Raw genomic sequence first — 22,164 nt, forward strand, 5'->3', positions numbered from 1 at the left:
ATGTTCACACTTGCGCTTGTTGGTCAATTCAGTTTCTTGTGTGGTCAGCTTGCCCCTGCTGGGGCTATGCTGAACTTCCACTCCTATTGATTTGTATTTGCCAATTTGCCTTTTTGTCCCTTATTAGATTGGCCTCTTTTTGCTCTGTTTCAGAATATTTGAGAGTGCTGATATAGTGGGAGAAATCTAGTGACTTCAGGGTTAATTTTGCTATCAGACGTGTTGGACATTATTTTGGTAGGGCTTTCTGGCAGATTGCAGACAGTGGCTTTCCTTTCCTGTCCTTTCCAGTTAGTCGGGCACCATCGTTTGCTCAGCCTATTTTACTGCCTTTGTTTGTGTCTTCATCTTGCTTCACCATCAATACATGTGGGGGGCTGTCTTTCCTTTGGGGTCTGCTCTGGGGCAGTTAGTTTTCCTCTTTTCCTGCTTTAGGCTTATGTAGCTCTCCGGTTGTGACGAGGCATCTAGGACCATCGTAGGAACGCTCCACGACTGCTGCTAGTTGTGTGGTTAAGATCAGGGATCTGCAATCTGCATAGTTACCAACCTCTCTAGTTCTCTGAGACTTAGCTTGTTGTTTTTTTCCTCCTCAGTGACCAGTTCATAACACAGAATAGTGAGTGCAGCTCTGGGGTATAATACAGAATGTAACTCAGGATCAGTAATGTAATGTATGTACACAGTGACTGTACCAGCAGAATAGTGAGTGCAGCTCTGGGGTAGAATACAAGATGTAACTCAGGATCAGTAATGTAATGTATGTACACAGAGACTGCACCAGCAGAATAGTGAGTGCAGCTCTGGAGTATAATACAGAATGTAACTCAGGATCAGTAATGTAATGTATGTACACAGTGACTGTACCAGCAGAATAGTGAGTGCAGCTCTAGGGTATAATACAGGATGTAACTCAGGATCAGTAATGTAATGTATGTACACAGTGAGTGCACCAGCAGAATAGTGAGTGCAGCTCTGGAGTATAATACAGGATGTAACTCAGGATCAGTATGTAACTCACGATCAGTAATGTATGTACACAGTGACTACACCAGCAGAATAAGTGAGTGCAGCTCTGGAGTATAATACAGAATGTAAATCAGGATCAGTAATGTATGTACACAGTGACTGCACCAGCAGAATAGTGAGTGCAGCTCTGGGATATAATACAGGATGTAACTCAGGATCAGTAATGTAATGTATGTACACAGTGAGTGCACCAGCAGAATATTGAGTGCAGCTCTGGAGTATAATACAGGATGTAACTCAGGATCAGTAATGTATGTACACAGTGAGTGCACCAGCAGAATAGTGAGTGCAGCTCTGGAGTATAATACAGGATGTAACTCAGGATCAGTAATGTATGTACACAGTGAGTGCACCAGCAGAATAGTGAGTGCAGCTCTGGAGTATAATACAGAATGTAAATCAGGATCAGTAATGTATGTACACAGTGACTGCACCAGCAGAATAGTGAGTGCAGCTCTGGAGTATAATACAGAATGTAACTCAGGATCAGTATGTAACTCACGATCAGTAATGTATGTACACAGTGACTACACCAGCAGAATAAGTGAGTGCAGCTCTGGAGTATAATACAGAATGTAAATCAGGATCAGTAATGTATGTACACAGTGAGTGCACCAGCAGAATAGTGAGTGCAGCTCTGGAGTATAATACAGAATGTAAATCAGGATCAGTAATGTATGTACACAGTGACTGCACCAGCAGAATAGTGAGTGCAGCTCTGGAGTATAATACAGGATGTAACTCAGGATCAGTATGTAACTCACGATCAGTAATGTATGTACACAGTGACTACACCAGCAGAATAAGTGAGTGCAGCTCTGGAGTATAATACAGAATGTAAATCAGGATCAGTAATGTATGTACACAGTGACTGCACCAGCAGAATAGTGAGTGCAGCTCTGGGATATAATACAGGATGTAACTCAGGATCAGTAATGTAATGTATGTACACAGTGAGTGCACCAGCAGAATATTGAGTGCAGCTCTGGAGTATAATACAGGATGTAACTCAGGATCAGTAATGTATGTACACAGTGAGTGCACCAGCAGAATAGTGAGTGCAGCTCTGGAGTATAATACAGAATGTAACTCAGGATCAGTAATGTAATGGTAATCAGCTTTTTCAATCTCTGCTCTGAATCCACTCCTGTGTTTCTCCATTCAATGTCAGCAAGCAGTTAATCCTGAATGCTATCTATGTGTTTTCAACTATGCAAGCTTATTTCTGGTATATAGTTTTTTCAACTTACTCTGCTTGTCCCCTTATGTTGTGAGGTCAAGAAACTTTTCAAAGTGCTTTATGATCCATGTAGTGCTGGACATGTGTTTATTTGACCACAACATTTTATTGGGTCCTGGTGTCTCAATTTAGTGTGATTGATTAACGAGAAGGGAGAGAGCAAAAAAAAAAAAAAAAAAAAATCTTAGCCTTAACCTCCTATATATTCAGACATAGCTTGGGGAGGGCATTTATGCAGGGGGCATTTATGCACATGTAATATAAGTACATGTATCAAAGTACTGGCAGTTATAACATGGCAGTTAGACAAGGCAGGAGACAGGTAAGACAAATAAAAAAATCTATTCCCTGTACATTTGGAGTACAACAAATATATACCATATGCATTTGTGTAATTTATATCCTGGCCGTTGCATTCACACACATCCACCGCCCTGGCATTAACGCTCTACACTCCATCCATATCAGCCCCTCGCTCCTTTCCTCTCCTATGTATAGCACTCACGCTCTTTTCACATTGCTACACAGCACAGATCCAGTCAGTCCCACCATTCAACATAAGAGACGCTCTCACAAATCACTTAACCATCTGCTCACTCTTTCTATCCTCCTTCTCCTAGTCGCAGGAGACATTGCTCCCAACCCTGGCCCCCCATGTTATAGAAAGTCAAACCCCCCATCTGCTACACTCAGAAACCCCTCTAATCTTATCAATATTCCCTGCCTGCCATCTATCTCTCTTAATTGTGCACTTTGGAATTCTCGCTCAGTGTGTAACAAACTCTCCTTCACTCATGACTTTTTCCTTTCTAATTCTCTTAACCTCCTGGCTCTTACTGAAACCTGGATCCAGCAGTCAGACACTACTGCTACTGCTGCTGCTGCTCTTTCACTTCTCTCATACCCCAAGATCAGACAATAGAGCAGGTGGAGGCGTTGGTCTGCTCCTATCACCAAAATGTACATTTCAAGTTATCCCTCAACTACCCTCACTAGTCTTCCCTTCTTTTGAGGTCCATGCCGTCAGACTCTACACCCCCTTCTCCATGCGAGTGGCGGTGGTGTATCGTCCTCCCGGCCCCTCCCATCAGTTCCTGGATCATTTTGCCACTTGGCTTCCACATTTTCTCTCCTATGACATCCCTACCCTCATCATGGGAGATTTCAACATCCCCATTGATCTTCCCCTCTCATCATCTGCTACTCACCTTTTATCTCTAACCTCCTCATTTGGCCTTTCGCAGCTTACTAATTCTCCAACGCATGAAGACGGAAATTCCCTCGACTTGGTCTTCTCTCGGCTTTGTGCAGTGGATGATTTCACAAACTCCTCTCTCCCGCTCTCTGACCACAACCTTCTTTCATTCTCTATCAAGAACTGCCAGGCTGCTCAGGTCACCCCCACTGTCCAGACTTATAGAAACATACAGGCCATTAACACCCAGAAACTTCTGAAGAACTTGCAGTCTTCATTGGCCCCTATCTCCTCCCTCTCATGTCCTGATTCTGCATTGAAGCATTACAATGAAACACTTCAAAGTGCCCTGGATGAATTTGCACCCCCTATAAATAGAACACCACAACGCAGACGGCGACAACCCTGGCACACTGTGCAAACACGTTTCCTGCAGCGCTGCTCCAGGTGCGCCGAACGTCTGTGGAGAAAATCCAATCTACACGAAGATTTCATCCATTTTAAGTTTATGCTTAGAACATACAACACTGCCCTTCACCTCTCCAAACAAACCTATTTCAACACCCTCATCACCTCACTGTCCAATAACCCGAAACGTCTCTTTGACACTTTTCATTCTCTACTCAACCCAAGAGTACAGGCCCCAACCACGGAGCTCCGAGCTGACGATCTGGCCAATTACTTCAAAGAAAAAATTGACAAGATCCGACAGGAAATTATCTCCCAATCCCCTCATACCATGCACTGTCCTCCCTCCCCCACTGCATCTAGCTCACTCTCTGATTTTGAACCAGTCACAGAAGAAGAAGTAAGCAGGCTCCTTGCATCTTCTCGCCCAACCACTTGCACCAGTGACCCATTTCCGTCACATCTCCTCCAGTCCCTTTCCCCTGCTGTCACCCCTCACCTAACTAAAATATTTAACCTCTCTCTCTCTTCTGGTATTTTTCCCTCATCATTTAAGCATGCCATCATACATCCACTACTTAAAAAACCATCCCTCGACCAAAACTGTGCCGCTAACTATAGACCTGTCTCTAATCTTCCCTTCATCTCTAAACTCCTGGAACACCTGGTCCACTCCCGTCTGATCCGCTATCTCTCTGATAACTCTCTTCTCGACCCTCTCCAATCTGGTTTCCGCTCTTTACACTCTACTGAAACTGCCCTCACTAAAGTCTCTAATGATCTACTAACAGTTAAATCAAATGGTCATTACTCCATGCTAATTCTCTTGGATCTCTCTGCAGCATTCGACACTGTGGATCATCAGCTCCTCCTCACTATGCTCCGTTCCATTGGCCTCAAGGACACCGTTCTCTCATGGTTCTCCTCCTATCTCTCCGACCGCTCCTTTACGGTATCTTTTGCCGGTTCCTCCTCCTCTCACCTTCCCCTTACTGTTGGGGTTCCTCAAGGATCGGTTCTAGGCCCCCTCCTCTTCTCCTTGTACACTGCCCCTATTGGTCAAACAATCAGTAGATTTGGTTTCCAGTACCATCTCTATGCTGACGACACCCAATTATACGCTTCTTCTCCTGACATCACGCCAGCCTTTCTAGAAAACACCGGCGATTGTCTAAATGCTGTGTCTAATATCATGTCCTCACTATATCTGAAACTGAACCTGTCAAAGACTGAACTCCTGGTGTTTCCTCCCTCTACTAATGTACCTACACCCGACATTGCTATTTCTGTGTGTGGTTCCACTATTACTCCCCAGCAACATGCCCGCTGTCTTGGGGTCATACTTGATTCCGAGCTTTCCTTTGCCCCCCACATTCGATCACTGGCTCGCTCTTGTCATCTGCACCTCAAAAACATTTCTAGAATCCGACCTTTTCTTACTTTTGACTCTGCAAAAACTCTTACTGTTTCTCTTATTCATTCTCGTCTCGACTATTGTAACTCTCTTCTAATCGGTCTCCCTCTTACCAAACTCTCCCCTCTCCAATCTGTCTTGAATGCTGCAGCCAGGATCATATTCCTCACCAATCTTTACACCGATGCCTCTACCTTGTGCCAGTCATTACACTGGCTACCCATCCACTCCAGAATCCAGTACAAACTTATTGCCCTCACCCACAAAGCCCTCCATGGCTCAGCACCACCCTACATCTCCTCCCTTGTTTCAGTATACCACCCTACCCGCGCCCTCCGTTCTGCTGATGACCTGAGGTTAGTATCCTCAATAGTCAGAACCTCCCACTCCCGTCTCCAAGACTTTACACGTGCTGCGCCAATTCTTTGGAATGCACTTCCCAGGTCAATACGATTAGTCCCCAATCCCCACAATTTTAAGCGTGCCCTGAAAACGCATTTATTCAGACTGGCCTATCGCCTCAACACATTAACCTAATCTATCCCTGTGTGGCACAGCCAAAAGTTTCACCATAACCAGGTTCCCCGCATCATGTTCCCACATGCTTTATGCCTCCATCAGCCCTCTGTGTCTGTACTGTTACACACTTAACATTACCGCTGGGCCAAACAATCAGGGCAACTGTTACCACCCACCTTTCGTGTCTCCCTTTTTCCCTCATAGACTGTAAGCTTGCGAGCAGGGCCCTCATTCCTCTTGGTATTTTGTTATAATCTACTGTATGTGATTATTGTTATGCTGTAATGTCTATTGTCTGTACAAATCCCCTCTGAAATGTAAAGTGCTGCGGAATATGTCGGCGCTATAGAAATAAAATTTATTATTATTATTATTATTATTATCAGTAATGTAATGTATGTACACAGTGACTGCACCAGCAGAATAGCGAGTGCAGCACTGGGGTATAATACAGTATGTAACTCAGGATCAGTAATGTAATGTATGTACACAGTGAGTGCACCAGCAGAATAGCGAGTGCAGCTCTGGAGTATAATACAGGATGTAACTCAGGATCAGTAATGTATGTACACAGTGACTGCACCAGCAGAATAGTGAGTGCAGCTCTGGAGTATAATGCAGGAGGTAACTCAGGATCAGTAATGTAATGTATGTACACAGTGACTGCACCAGCAGAATAGTGAGTGCAGCTCTGGAGGATAATACAGGATATAACTCAGGATCAGTAATGTAATGTATGTACACAGTGAGTGCACGAGCAGAATTGTGAGTGCAGCTCTGGAGTATAATACAGGACGTAACTCAGGATCAGTAATGTGTGTACACCACAGTGACTGCACCAGCAGAATAGTGAGTGCAGCTCTGGAGTGTAATACAGGATGTAACTCAGGATCAGTAATGTAATGTATGTACACAGTGACTGCACCAGCAGAATAGCGAGTGCAGCTGTGGGGTATAATACAGGATGTAACTCAGGATCAGAAATGTAATGTATGTACACAGTGACAGCACCAGCAGAATAGTGAGTGGAGATCTGGGGTATAATACAGGATGTAACTCAGGATCAGTAATGTAATATATGTACACATTGACCGCACCAGCAAAATAGCGAGTGCAGCTCTGGAGTATAATACAGGAGGTAACTCAGGATCAGTTATGTAATGTATGTACACGGTGACTGCACCAGCAGAATAGTGAGTGCAGCTCTGGGGTATAATACAGGATGTAACTCAGGATCAGTAATGAATGTACACAGTGACTGCACCAGAATAGTGAGTGCAGCTCTGGGGTATAATACAGGATGTAACTCAGGATCAGTAATGTAATGTATGTACACAATGACTGCACCAGCAGAATAGTGAGTGCAGCTCTGGAGTATAACAGATTCATACCTTGTACATCTGGATAATGGGCCATCAGCACCAGGGTGAACTTTAGTGTGTTAGCTGTGGTGTCTGTTCCTGCTGCTAAAAGTCCTACAACCGCCATGAGAAGGCTGGTGTCACAGAAATCAGGATCAGTTTCATGTTCAACCTGAGAGAGAAAAGAAATGCGATTATTATACGGGTCTTGTCTTTATTATGTTTTAGGATTTAGAGGACTAACCATGGTCTGGATACACAAGCTCATCTGCATAGTAAGTGGGTTAAGCTATTAGAGACAAATGTGCATAAGCCTATTGACAGCTAGCAGAATAGTGAGTGCAGCTCTGGAAAATCACACAAGCAGTTAATTTGACTGTACTGTGGCCTGGTTTTGGCTACAAATACTGATGTGAAATAGTGACCAAATACTGAACGTATGAACATGGCCTAAGGATCACTCTTCTCAGAATGAAAATTATTACAGAAAATTTTAAACTCTGAAATCTGCACAATTGTGAATGCAGCTCTGATGTACATTGAATGACCACAGAACACAATGGGGGCACAGACTACATCAGGTGTTGAAATCTTCCTAGTTGGTTTGGGCAGGATAGATTATTATTAGTGATGGGCGAGCATTAAATGCTCGGGTCCCCATTGCTCGGGTTGAGCAAATTGGAGCGCTCGAACCGAGCCCAATGTAAGTCTATGGGAAAACAGAGTATTTCTACCGCAACCCCCCCCCCGGGGGGGGGTTCTTTTAAAGTCTAAAAACGTCTGAAAGTGATGGAAAGAGTGCTCAAATGACATGAGAGTGGGTTGCCCTCCCAGGACTGTGGAGTACTCTGTACCGTGCCGGTGTCAGGGGGAAATGTGTCACAACGGGGGCGGTGACCCGGTCCGTGGCCCTTGGAGCCCAATATCTATGTGATGGTTTTTGTGGTTAATGGAATAGTTTGTGACGCCACCTGTGGTGTTTTGCAAGTAAGATGTTAAGCCAATGCTGGGTGCAGATCCGATGGGACTGATGGTGTGATGCAGGAAAGATGGTGTAGTCCCGGGGCAGTGTAGGTGCAATGGATCTGGAGAAGTGCAGGATGGTGTGGATGCTGGTACCCAGATGTAGCGATGCTGAAGGTGTTAGCGACGAAGGAATGGAGGCCACCAGACCTTGCAGTTTCAAAGCTTTACTCACAGTTCGTGGTACACACTGGTGCCTGCATCCGTGCCGTGTCCTCCGGGGTAAAGACTCAATCAACCTCCCGGGCAAGTCAGGGCTCTCCTCTCCAACACTCCGCCAACATGTACCTTTCCTGAACGACTCCTCCAATGCGCCTTGTGGTGTGAAGCACTCCAATACTTAGTTACCCTGGAATACCTCCTGTCTAGATGTTCCTAGAACTCTACTTGTATGACAGACAGCTGTAGACTGTTCGGGGATGCTCCTGGATTCCGGCTCTCTATCCGTGTTGCTGTTGTGTCCCAAGTCTTGGATGGGACTAGTGCATTTACAGTCAACTACTCCACCGGTGTCTGCTGCAGAACCATAAGTGTCCATACAACCTCGGGAACCAGGCCCCGGCCTTGCGCTGAAAACCTATAGGCAGGGTTCCTATCCAACCCACTAGTCTCTGTTCTCTTTACTCCTTCGTTCCGTACTTGTCTCTCCTTCTTATGGATGCTTAGGTTACAGTTCTACGTCCCTCTCCTTCGCCTCGGACCCGTCCTCAGACTCTCCTGACTGACTGTCCATCTGTCAGACGGCCCCCTATGGGACTGACCTGTAATTCTAAACCTTCCCAATTTTTTATATTGATCTAAACTCCACCCACCACCCAACACATCTCGTGTTACAAAGCAAGGACCCACGAAAGGTGCTCTGCCCTCTAAGCATGGAGCTGCAATCTGGTCCTTTGCTGAACTATCCTGTGTGCGGGTGTAGGTGTTGGAGTGTGGAAAGGAGCTCCCAACTTACCAGGATGGTGGGGCACTACACCTTAGGAGAAGGTGCAGTACCTCTGTGGCGACTGAGCCTCAGGGGTGCCACATACCCCCCATTAAACACAGCACATCCGCGGGCTGGAAGGTAAGCAAAGTAGACAGCAAAGAAACATACAAACATTTTGCAATGCAGAACAAACTTTTCTTATACTAAGCTTCCTAGTATAGGAGGTACTCATCTTGAACGTTACCAACAATTCTTATTTAACTACCTAAAATTTTTAATTCTACGTGCAGTTCTCAATTTCAAAGTGCTATGCTCTGTAACACATTCCTTTCTCATCTTTCTTTTCTCTCTCTCTTCTAGACGCAAGACGCTGACCGCAGATACCTGGTCCGTCACCTGTCACTTTCAATTTTTTATTCAAATTTCTCATCTCTATACCAGACATTCCTAATTCTTCTATAAAAGCTATCTCTCAATTACTAATACTCTTATAAAACACATTATCAAATACTTTTCAATAAAACAGTGCAAAGATTCTTGTAAGTGCTGGACACCGCTCCCAGCTGGGATTTCTTGCAGTGTCCTTAGAGGTAGACATCATCTTCGAAAAGTGTCCATGCAGAACATCATCTTTGCAAAGTGTCCATTTATGTAAAACCAAGAAAGGGCACCTAAAGAGGTGCAAACTATTTACAAGAAAGTTTTGGATCATACAGTGTCCATGATCCCCTCTGTTCCAATCAGAAAACAATGCTGCCAATAAGATTTGTCAACAAAAAGTGCTACCAGCAAAAAATAATTGAACATGATGAACAAAAAGGCACAACTGGTGCAAACTAACCCTCCTGGGTAACGAGAAATTTTTGAAAATTTTCTAATTGTGGTCCCCTCCTGGGGTTCTGGAAGCTGATCTGGAACTGCTACCAGATGTAACGTCTTCATATTGATTCTGGTTTCTGGCCAAACGCAAATTTCCCAAAGTGAGAGAGAAGGACCAGTCGAGGTAATAGAAAGGGCCATGGAAACATCAACCGCTGCTGTAAGTGACTCAGCCAGTGTTGTCACTGATTCCCCTGAATCCGATTCTGCTGTGTCCATCGGGACCTCGGCCGGCAGCACTGTAGCTCAGGGTCACCGTCGGAGGTCAATTGGGCCTTTCCTGTTTGTGGGTTCCGCTCCCAAAACTAGGGTCAGCCCCGGGGCGGTAGTCGTACCTCGCGTTTCCAGCCGCGGATCCGGCTCCGGTGCCTAGTGGTAGATGGCTGCAGCTGCAACTCCCGCAGCAACGGATGGAATGGACTGCAGTTGGGTCCGAGCCGAGGCCAGGGCAGTCCCGGCCGGAGTCGTTGGTGGAGGTTGGCACAACCGCACCCGGTCCAGGCGGGGACACAGTCCCGGGCCTCCATTCTGCTCTAGCGCCCGCATATATCTCCTCTGGATGGGGCTCACCCAATGGCAATATCGGTTGTGAGGCGGCGGTGGCCGCTGCTGGGGATGAATCAGCGGTTGCAGCCTCCGCAGGGGCGGCCTGGGAGCAAGTGGCCTCTCCTCCCCCTGTTCTTCTGACTTCTCTTCTTTTTCCATCATGGCGTTCTGGCGTTCATCCTGCCTCGGCCCCTTTCCCGCCACTGGCTTCTCCTGCCCCTCCTTCCGAGGGCGGCGTCTTCTTCCAGTGCCTCCAGACCAAGCCAGCATACGAACCCCTCGGGGGGTGGGCCATGTAGCTGTCACATAGTAATTTTGGCAGGGGAGGCCCAAGACTCTTCGCAGTCTTTTCCTAGGACCTTGTCATGGGAAGCCTAGGTAACTTTAGGCTGAAACCCCGGGGCCCCTGTGGTGTCCCTCAGACTAGGGGAAACCCTGTCTGACCCTCAACCCAGGGTTTACACTGAAGGTGTGCCTGCCTGGGCTTCCACCCTGTCCTTGTCTCCTGTCCAGCCCCAAGCTGAACCCACCACCCTCCACCCAGTGAGGAGACCAAACACCAGACCCCACAAATAAGTATGGACAGGGATAACGGAAATGCACCACACCGCGTACACACAGGGGAATACAGTAATGTGCAAGGGCAACCAAATTATACAACACAGGGAGGCAAAATGGCAACAATGGAATATACTACACCAGCAACCGTATGCTCCTTAGACCACCACTCCAGACCGGTATCGCTTAGCACAAGGCAAGAGCTATAGTCGGCGACGCACATAGTCACACAGGGCAATTTAAAGACAGAGGGCGTGGCTAAGCCCTCAGCCAGAATGACAACCTGGTTAACCCAATCCAAGCCGGATCAGAAGACCAACCAGCGCCGCTGAGAACCATGTGGTAGGATGGGGTATTACCACTGTCTGCCGGACACCCTGGTGCGAACAGTGTCCGACATGACAGTACCCCGCCTTCTACGAGGGACCCCAGGAATCTCACAATGTCGAGGACCCGGCTTGTCCGGATGGCGGCGATGAAACACTGTAATCAGTCGGTCCGCATGTATTTCCGAGTCCGGCACCCAAGTCCTCTCCTCAGGACCATAGCCACGCCAGTGGACCAGGTACTGTAGAGTGCGATGCACTACCCGAGAGTCAACCACCTTGGACACCTCAAACTCCAACGTGCCATCCACCAAGACGGGAGGTGGTGGCACGGGAGAAACATCAACAGCACCCACGACTTTCTTAAGTAACGCCTTGTGAAACACATTATGTATCTTGTATACGGCAGGTAACTCTAAACGAAATGCCACAGGGTTGATAATTGCGGAGATCCTAAATGGACCAATGAACCTGGGCCCCAACTTAAACGATGGTATTTTGAGCTTGATGTTCCTTGTAGACAACCACACCCAATCACCCACACACAGGTCCGGACCAGGCACACGTCTACCGTCAGCCACACGTTTATACCTAGAACCTACATTCAGCAAGCGCTGCTTTACTCTCCTCCAAACGGATGACAATTGTGCTCCCAACTGGTCCTCCTCAGGGACGCCCGCAGAGCTCCCTTGGCGCAAGATACAGAATTGGGGATGTTGACCATAAACACAAAAGAAAGATTCCCCAGACGATTCCTGATAATTGTTTATCGCGAATTCAGCCAGAGGAAAAAACGCCGACCACTCTTCCTGATTGTCAGATACAAAACAGCGTAAGTATTGTTCCAGGTTTTGGTTCATACGCTCAGTCTGCCCATTCGACTGAGGATGAAAAGCCGATGATGAGACAATTTAATCCCTAGGCGTGAACAAAAAGCTCTCCAAAATTTTGCCACAAATTGTGTACCTCTATCAGATACAATGTCAGACGGGACACCATGAAGTCTGACCACCTCGCGAATAAATACCTGAGCAAGGGTCTTCGCATTGGGCAAAGATGGCAAAGCAACGAAATGCGACATTTTAGAGAACCGATCAACTATTACCAGAATGACCGTGTTCCCAGCCGAGGAGGGCAAATCCGTAATGAAATCCATGGAAATCTCAATCCATGGCTTACTGGGCACACAGAGAGGATGCAATGTGCCAGCAGGACGGGAGCGTGGTGTCTTGGCCCGTGCGCACGTGGTACAGGCTGAAACATAGGAGGCCACGTCCTGCCGGATTTTGGGCCACCAAAAACGACGTGATACAACTTCCAGAGTGCCCTTAACTCCTGGGTGACCCGCCAGGACAGTATCATGATGTTCCCCTAACACTTTTAAGCGTAGGTGTAATGGCACAAACAATTTATTAGGAGGCAGATGCAGCGGTACCTCCTCCTGAGCATCAGCAATCTCTGCCTCAACCTCTGTCGTGAGAGCCGAGACCACAACTCCCTTTTGGAGGATAGGCACCGGATCCTCACGTGGCTCTCCACCCGGAAAACATCTGGACAAGGCGTCCGCCTTAGTATTCTTAGAACCTGGTCGGTATGTCACAAAAAAAAATTGAACCGGGTGAAGAATAACGCCCAGCGAGCCTGTCTGGGGGACAGGCGTTTAGCAGACTCTAAATAAAGCAGATTCTTATGGTCTGTTATGACAGTAATCTGATGGACAGCCCCCTCCAAGAAGTGTCGCCATTCCTCAAATGCCAACTTGATGGCCAACAATTCCCTGTTACCAATATCGTAATTACGCTCGGCCGGCGACAGTTTCTTGGAGAAGTAGGCACACGGATGCAATTCGCCCAAGGATGGACCCTGAGACAGTACCGCCCCCACTCCAACCTCAGATGCATCCACCTCCACGGTAAAAGGTAGGGAGACATCAGGCTGAACCAGGATGGGAGCTGAAGCAAAACTGTTTTTGAGGAATTCAAACGCACGCACAGCAGCCTCAGACCAGTCAGAAAAATTGGTACCTTTTTTAGTCATGTCGGTGAGCGGTTTAGCAATCATAGAAAAATTCTTAATAAATTTCCTATAATAGTTTGAAAAGCCCAGAAATCGCTGAAGCGCCTTGAGATTATCAGGCCGATCCCACTGCAGCACCGCTTGCACCTTAGCGGTGTCCATTTTAAACCCTGAGGCGGAAATTACATAACCCAGAAAAGGTAATTCTTGGATGACAAATACACATTTCTCAAGCTTGGCATAGAGCTTGTTCTCCGTGAGCAACTGCAATACCTGCCTAACATGCTCTATGTGTGCATCACGGTCGCGTGAGTAAATAAGAATGTCATCAAGGTATATAATAACAAATTTCCCCAAGAGATGAGAAAAGACATCATTTATGAAATGTTGAAATACTGCTGGCACGCCCGTCAACGAAAATGGCATCACCAAATTCTCAAAATGACCCTCAGGGGTATTAAATGCCGTCTTCAATTCATCCCCTTGACGGACTCTTATGAGATTGTACGCCCCCCTGAGGTCAAGCTTGGAAAACCATTTGGCACCAGAAACTGGTTGAACAAATCGGGTATCAGTGGCATCGGGTAGGGGTCACGAACCGTAATCTGGTTGAGTTCCCTGAAATCCAGACAAGGGCATAATCCGCCATCTTTCTTCTTGACAAAGAAGAACCCCGCCGCCAATGGAGATGATGAAGGCCTGATGTGCCCTTTGCTTAGACTTTCTGCAATGTATTCTTTGAGAGCTTGCCTCTCAGGACCTGCGATATTAAACATCCTGGCTTTCGGTAACTTGGCCCCCGGTTTTAACCTAATAGCACAGTCATAGGGTCGGTGCGGTGGCAGCTCTGAACAACCTCTTTCAGAAAATACATCAGCAAAGTCCAGCAGTGGCTCCGGGATGCTGGGAGTCACCGCGGAGATACATGTGGCCAGACAACTCTCCTGGCAATATCTGCTCCATTGAATTATGTCCTGGGTTTTCCAATCAATCACCGGATTGTGCATAGACAACCATGGAAACCCCAGAACTATCTGAGCAGGTAAATTACTGAGCACCTTACATGTTACCCGCTCAGAGTGTAGGACCCCAATGTGTAGTTTTACATCAGCCACAAACTCTTTAATCTCCCCTTGTGAGAGAGGGGAGGCATTGATGGTAACCACCCGGATAGGATTAGGCAGCGTCTCCACCTTAAATCCCGCAGTACGCGCAAACTTTTCATCAATGAGATTAGCGGCTGAACCACTATCTACAAATACAGAAATCGACTGCTCTTGGCCCCCGATAACTACCTTGGCAGGGAGCATACACTGGGAGACCACCACGGAGGATATGTAAAGGCTCAGACTAGACTCCTCCAAACCCTCTGAGCCTAGCAGTTTTCCGCCGGCATGTCTTTCTTAGGTACCAGGGGGCAAGCATTAATAAAATGTCCTTTTTTTGCCACAAAAAAAACAGACCTCTTGCTTTCTGGGCAAGGGACATTTATGCTTGTTATTATGTGTATGTGATATACCAGCGATCTGCATAGGTTCCACGGATTCACCTGAGGCGACCTCACCAGAGACTGCCCCTCCCCCTACAGGCAATGTCTCCTGACGAAAACGGCGATCAATGTGTACTACAAGCACCATAGCAGCCTCCAGAGAAGCGGGAGTCTCATACATTAGCAGAGCTTGTTTAACCCTTCCAGAAACCCCATGCAAAAATTGACTCCTTAGTGCAGGGTCATTCCATTGCGTGTCCACAGCCCAGCGACAAAATTCCGTACAATAATCCTCCGCCAGTCGCTCACCCTGGAGTAGAGAGCGTATTTTAGACTCTGCTAATGCCAGTCTGTCAGGATCGTCATAGATTAAACCCAGAGCAGAAAAAAAAAAGTCTACGGACTCGAATGCTGGTGAATCAGAAGGTAGTGAAAACGCCCATGCTTGTGGATCACCACCCAGCAAGGAAACTACCAAGCCCACACGCTGAGCCTCATCTCCTGAGGAGAGAGGACGCATGCGAAAATACAATTTGCAGGATTCACGAAATACAACGAACTTACAGCGATCACCAGAAAATCGTTCAGGGAGAGGTAACTTAGGTTCAGCTGCCCTGACTGCTGCCTCAGTTTGCACAGCAGGAACTGAGAGGCCTTGTTGCTGGACCGCCCCCCTCAGTTCAGTGACCTGTATGGACAGAGCCTCCAGCTGCTTGGTTATGGAGACTATAGGATCCATGGTAAATAATTCCTATTTTTTTTTTTTTTTTCCTCTTTTTGGGCCGACTATAATGTCATCGGAAGCCTAGGTAACTTTAGGCTGAAACCCCGGGGCCCCTGCGGTGTCCCTCAGACAAGGGGAAACCCTGTCTGACCCTCAACCCAGGGTTTACACTGAAGGTGTGCCTGCCTGGGCTTCCACCCTGTCCTTGTCTCCTGTCCAGCTCTAAGCTGAACCCACCACCCTCCACCCAGTGAGGAGACCAAACACCAGACCCCACAAATAAGTATGGACAGGGATAATGGAAATGCACCACACCGCGTACACACAGAGGAATACAGTAATGTGCAAGGGCAACCAAATTATACAACACAGGGAGGCAAAATGGCAACAATGGAATATACTACACCAGTAACCGTATGCTCCTTAGACCACCTCTCCAGACTGGTATCGCTTAGCACAAGGCAAGAGCTATAGTCGGCGATGCCCATAGTCACACAGGGCAATTTAAAGACAGAGGGCGTGGCTTAAGCCCTCAGCCAGAATGACAACCTGGTTAACCCAATCCAAGCCGGGTCAGAAGACCAACCAGCGCCGCTGAGAACCATGTGGTAGGATGGGGTATTACCGCTGTCTGCCGGACACCCTGGTGCGAACAGTGTCCGACATGACAGACCTCCCATCTCTTCATGCCCTTCTTCTCCGCGCCAGCGGCCATTTCTAATGTCCATTTTACAGTCTATCAAATCAGGTCTTCTGCACATTTTCAAAAGCGTAAAGCCCAATAAATCTCAGGCGCACAGAACCCGATGGTGTCGGGTCTCGTCATCCTGTTCGTGACGCCAAAAATTGGGTCGCACTCCCAGGGCTTTGGGGTACTCGGTACTGGGCTGGTGTCAGGGGGGAATGTGTAACAGCGGTAGCGGTGACCCGGTCCGTGGCCCTGGGTGCCCAATATCTATGTGATGGTTTTTGTGGTTAATGGAATAGTTCGTAACGCCACCTGTGGTGTTTGGCAAGTATGATGTTAAGCCAATGCTGCATGCAGAACCGCTGGGACTGATGGTGTGATGCAGCAAAGATGGTGTAGCTCCCCACAGGTGGAGCTGTAGTCCCAGGGCAGTGTAGGTGTAATGGATCTGGAGAAGTGCAGGATGGTGTGGATGCTGGTACCCAGATGTAGCGGTGCTGAAGGTGTTAGCGACGAAGGAATGGAGGCCACCAGAGCTTGCAGTTTCAAAGCTTTACTCACAGTTCGTGGTACACACTGGTGCCTGCCTCCGTGCCGTGTCCTCCGGGGTAAATAACTCAATGAACCTCCCGGGCAAGTCAGGGTTCTTCTCTCCAACACTCCGCCAACATGTACCTTTCCTGAACGACTCCTCCAATGCGCCTTGTGGTGTGAAGCACTCCAGCACTTAGTTACCCTGGAATACCTCCTGTCTAGATGTTCCTAGAACTCTACTTTATGACAGACAGCTGTAGCCTGCTCGGGGATGCTCCTGGATCCCAGCTCTTTATCCGTGTTGCTGTTGTGTCCTAAGTCTTGGATGGGAGTAGTGCATTTACAACCAACTACTCCTCCGGTGTCTGCTGCAGAACCATAAGTGTCCATACAACCTCGGGGACTGGGCCCCGGCCTTGCGCTGAGAACCTATAGGCAGGGTTCCTATCCAACCCACTCCTCCTCTCTGTTCTCTTTACTCCTTCGTTCCGTACTTGTCTCTCCTTCGTATGGATGCTTAGGTTACAGTTCTACGTCTCTCTCCTTCTCCTCGGACCCGTCCTCAGACTCTCCTGACTGACTGTCCTTCTGTCAGACGGCCCCCTATTGGACTGACCTGTAATTCTAAACCTTCCCAACCTTTTATATGGATCTAAACTCCACCCACCTCCCAGCGCATCTCGTGTTACGAAGCAAGGACCCACGAAAGGTGCTCTGCTACCCTCTAAGCATGGAGCTGCAATCTGGTCCTTTGCTGAACTATTCTGTGTGCGGGTGTAGGTGTTGGAGTGTGGAAAGGAGCTCCCAACTTACCAGGATGGTGGGGCACTACACCTTAGGAGAAGGTGCAGTATCTCTGTGGCGAATGAGCCTCAGGGGCGCCACAAGAGCATCATGGTGAAGACCCCTGGAAGCATTTCTCACTCCCAGGTCACTGCTGGGGCCAATGTTGTCAGAGTGTGACTCCATGTTACAGGCGCACAATAAAGCATACAAAAACGAAACAAAAATAGATTTTCCAGGGAGATATGTTAAGGACCATACTTTCCAGGGTATTGACTTTTATATAAGGCAAAATGAATAACCCCAGACCAAAATGTTCCTCCACCACTTGGGCTATGTTCACGCATAGCGTTTTTCAACTGTAACATTGCTTTCAAGCAAGACAAATGCATTCACTGGGAAATGCCACTTTAACAGTTTACAACCTTATCTTGCCATGTGTTGTGTGACACATCATCAGACACATCCTGATTCATTTATGAAGGAGGGACTCTGAAAGTCACAAAGCCTATTTTTATAGGGCCATCAGTCGGCCATCACTATTCTTAGAGAGCCATCAGCTGGCTATGCCCTGTTGTTCCCATTATAAAAACTTGGGTCCCTTATACAGTTTTTGCGTATGCAGTAAGTGGCAGGGCTGCCCAAAATTTGGACGCACCCTAACCACCCATTGAACAGACGTCATGGATGACCACATGCAACCAAAGTTTCAAGTATTCATTTGGTACTCCCATACTGTTTGCTTATGCATTGATTGCAAGGCCTGCCCTGCCTCAAACTTACATGTACCCCAATAAGTCTTTGAACCCACGTACTGGATAGCCACAGGAAACCAAAGTTCCCATTATTCAGATTTTTTTAAGTCACCTAAAGTTTGCCCATGAAGTGAATACAAGGTCTGCCAAAATTTGCACACACTCCAATCCCCCAAGAAAGAAATGTGGAGAATAGCCTCCGAAAAATGTTTCCCAGTTTACAGGAGCGGGTCTCCTATACTTGTAAAGCCCTAAGTGTATGGGCTGAAAAACATTTCCCCCTGGGGGGTACAAAACAACCTACTGTGTAAATATTTTTTTACAGCCATCATAAACACCCTTGCCAAAAAGTATAGTGGCTTTTGCATCATGGAACACAAACACAAAATGTATAGGCTGAAAAACATTTTCCCCTGAAGGGGGGGAACACACCACAACATAGAGTGTAAACATTTTTGGAATGGACATCATAAACACCCTTGCAAAAATTTCTAGTGGCTGTTGCATCTTAGACCGCGGTCACCATGGTGATCTAGTGGTGGTAAATAATGAGGATGAGGAGAAGGAGGAGGATAATAGCAAATAGCCAAAATCAGGAAGCGTATACCCATGCATGGGTGTGAAGAGGTGCACGAGAATACACCTCCCAAAAAAAGACGCTGGATAGGAGGTTATGTTTCGCTGTTATCATGCGGTGGTGTACAGATGTCTGGCCCAATCCAGCTCTTGTTAATTTTTATAAGAGTCAGACTGTTTGCATTTTCAGTTGACAGGCGCATGCGCTTATCAGTTATAGTTCCACCAGCGGCACTAAAGACGCGCTCTGACAAAACCAAAGTGGCAGGACAGGTCCTGACCTCCAAGGCGTAGAGAGCCAGTTCATGTCATGTATCCTGCTCCTTGCAGCCTGGGACTAGAAGTGTCACCAGCCACTAGTGACTGTCAGACAAAATTTTGACAATACGAGGGTCATGGGAAAGGCAGCGCAACATAAAGTCAGCCATGTGTGCCAGGCTGCTAACAGGCATGACTTCTGTATCATCACCAACGACTGATCATGCTCTCCTCCACCTTCTCCTCCTCCCTATCCTCAGGCCATCCACGCTGAACAGACGGTATGATAGTTGTGCCTGTAGTACCGTCTATAGCGCATGAAAGTAGCTCCTGTTATTCCTCCTCCTCCACATTGTCAACCAATCCATGTTGGGATGACATGAGGCTGGGCTGTGTGTAATCACCCTGTATGCTTCCTTGATCCAACTCATCATGCTCAGCATGCATTGCCACCCCTTTGTGAGCAGAGAGTGTTTCATAAGACAGAGAAGTGGGATAGTGAAGCTAATTATGGCGTCATCGTCACTCACCATCTTGGTGGACTCCTCAAAGTTTTGTAGGATTGTACATATGTCTGACATCCATGTCCTTGGCCTTGTTGATGCTGGTAGTCAACAACTGCCCTCTTCTGCTCATAAATCCGTTCCAACATGTGCAGTGTTGAGTTCCAACGTATGGGGGCATCACACACCAGTCAGTGAGCCGGAATCTGCGGAAGCACAGCAAGGGCGGCGGAAGCTGGAGTGGACTTTCTAAAATGCGCATGTAGTGACCAGCAGATTCTCAGGATGCAGTGACGAGACACGAGACAGGGTATAACTTGTATAATCAACTTTTATAAATTGGAGCCCCTAGGGCTATGCTGAACAGGCAGAAAGGGGTAAACACAAATCTGTTCTCGCAGGGACTCAATAAAATAAACAATACTTTGCTAAGGAAACTGGGAGTACCCCGGCTAGTCCGGGTGTAGAAAGCCGGAACGTGGCCAAACTATAGTACTTATGGCTATAATGCACTTATCCTTCCTTGCGTCACTCGGGATCGCAGATGCGGCCGCTTAATGATCGTTGATGGGGCTGTCTTGACACCTCGATATCCCGGGAAGATTTGGGCTCAACAGGCACTGAAGAAACGATGGTGGTGGGGCGCAACAGGCCCTGAAGAAACGATGGCGGTGGGGCGCGACAGGCCCTGAATAAACTATGACGGTGGGACGCAACAGGCCCTGAAGGAACGATGCCGGTGGGGCATAGCAGGCCCTGAAGAAACGATGTCGGTGGGGTGCAACAGGCCCTGAAGAAACGATGATGGTGGGGCACAACAGGCCCTGAAGGATCGATGCCGGTGGGGCACAGCAGGCCCTGAAGAAACGATGTCGGTGGGGCGCAACAGGCCCTGAAGAAACAATGTCGGTGGGGCGCAGTAATGACGCAGTTCCCCAAATGACCAGTAGCTGTCCTCTAAGGGTCCCTCCACAGCCAGGAAATGGGCCTCTAATGTCGCCTAGGACGAGGCGGTGTCCTCTGAGTCCGGTGATGACAGGGTCACCGCGGTGGGAGAAGGCCGGGGGGCAGTTTCCAGGCCTCTGTGGCCATTTTACGTCAAGTCACAGCCGCGACCTGAGGTAAGGGATCTGTCTCACAAAGGCGGGGGGGTGGCGGGCGTGTCTCTCTGCGAACGGGGCGGGAAGTGGCCTCCGGTAAAAGTCTCTCACGTTTCCCATGTCAGTGAGTGCGCAGTATTCTCCTCACAGGCTCCTGTCGGTGTCCCTCCAAGTCACCCGGCTTCCTGCCTCCTGTCACACTCTCTCCCAACTGCCACTTCAGCGCGCCCCCTGCTCCTTTTATCCTTGTCCCGCCCCGTTTCCCTGACAACTTCAGTCAAGTCTCTCCCTTTACAGTCCTCCCAGTATCGTTCTGTTATGATGAGTCACCGAAGGAGGAAAAAACAAAATACCAGCTAAGTCCAGAAAAACCAGAGAGGTTGGCAGCTATCGGATTGCAGACCCCTGGACCTATCCAAAACAACTAGCAGTAGCCATGGGGGGTTCCTACGGTGCCCTAGACCCCTCGATCACAGTCGGAGAACTAGATAGCCTAAAGACAGAAAGGGGAAAAACTAAACTGCCCCAGAGCAGACCCCAAAGCAATAGGCAGCCCCCAACATATAATGACGGTGAAGCAAGATGAAAACACTAACACAGATAGAAAGATAGGTCGAGCAAATGATGGGGCCCAAGCTAACTACATAGGACAGGATAGGAAAGCTGCTGTCTGCCATCCACAAAAACCCTATCAAAATGAGCCAACCAACTGATAGGAAAAACAGGCCCTGAAGTCGCTAGGCTTCAAAAGACTATATCAGCACTCAGGTATATTCTGAAGACAGAGCAAAAGATCAAGAGATCAGAGACAAAAATGGAATTCAGCTCACCCCCGGCCGGGGATGGCAGAACTCCCAAAAAACAAGGCAAAACAAAAACAAAACTGAAGAGTACAAAGCAGAGCAGAAAAACTTAGCTTTGAGATGCAGGAATCAGACTGGTCTCCAAGAATCCAGCAGGAAAATCACCAGCCAGGAAGAAGGGCGTCGGCAGCCTTATATCCAGTCCTCAATTCCAGCCACCCAGTCATCATCTAGCTGCCCAGGTGTTTGACAATCAGCATCACAACCTTCCTTCACCAGAGGAGGGAGTTCATCAGACCTCAATGGTGAAGGGAAAAATGAACTCACAACATCGTTCCCTCAGGAACCCTGATGGCGGTCCCCTGGGTACCTGCCCGGTCACTGCCTGGGAGTCCTCCTCCCCACACTCCCCCACCCTGTAAGCTCGCCAGTCCTTGGGTGAGGGCCTTAGTCTATTGAGATCGGTCTGTAGGGGTTTCAATGTTCGTTGCCATATGAATTGATCTTGC

At 47.9% G+C, this 22,164-nt stretch overlaps 1 protein-coding gene across 1 annotated transcript in view; it reads right to left on the reverse strand.

The window, feature by feature from the left end:
* Positions 1-22,164, reverse strand: part of LOC141047912 (cytochrome P450 2C20-like) — a 110,507-nt gene that overhangs the window by 27,713 nt on the left and 60,630 nt on the right. The window contains exon 7 of the mRNA XM_073543232.1: positions 7,197-7,338. Coding sequence (XP_073399333.1) covers positions 7,197-7,338 — 142 coding nt within the window. The remainder of the gene's footprint in view (positions 1-7,196; positions 7,339-22,164) is intronic.

The sequence above is a fragment of the Dendrobates tinctorius genome, unplaced genomic scaffold, assembly GCF_039654945.1.
Source record: "Dendrobates tinctorius isolate UK_male_01 unplaced genomic scaffold, ASM3965494v1 ptg000130l, whole genome shotgun sequence".
In the NCBI taxonomy this organism is placed as follows: domain Eukaryota; kingdom Metazoa; phylum Chordata; class Amphibia; order Anura; family Dendrobatidae; genus Dendrobates; species Dendrobates tinctorius.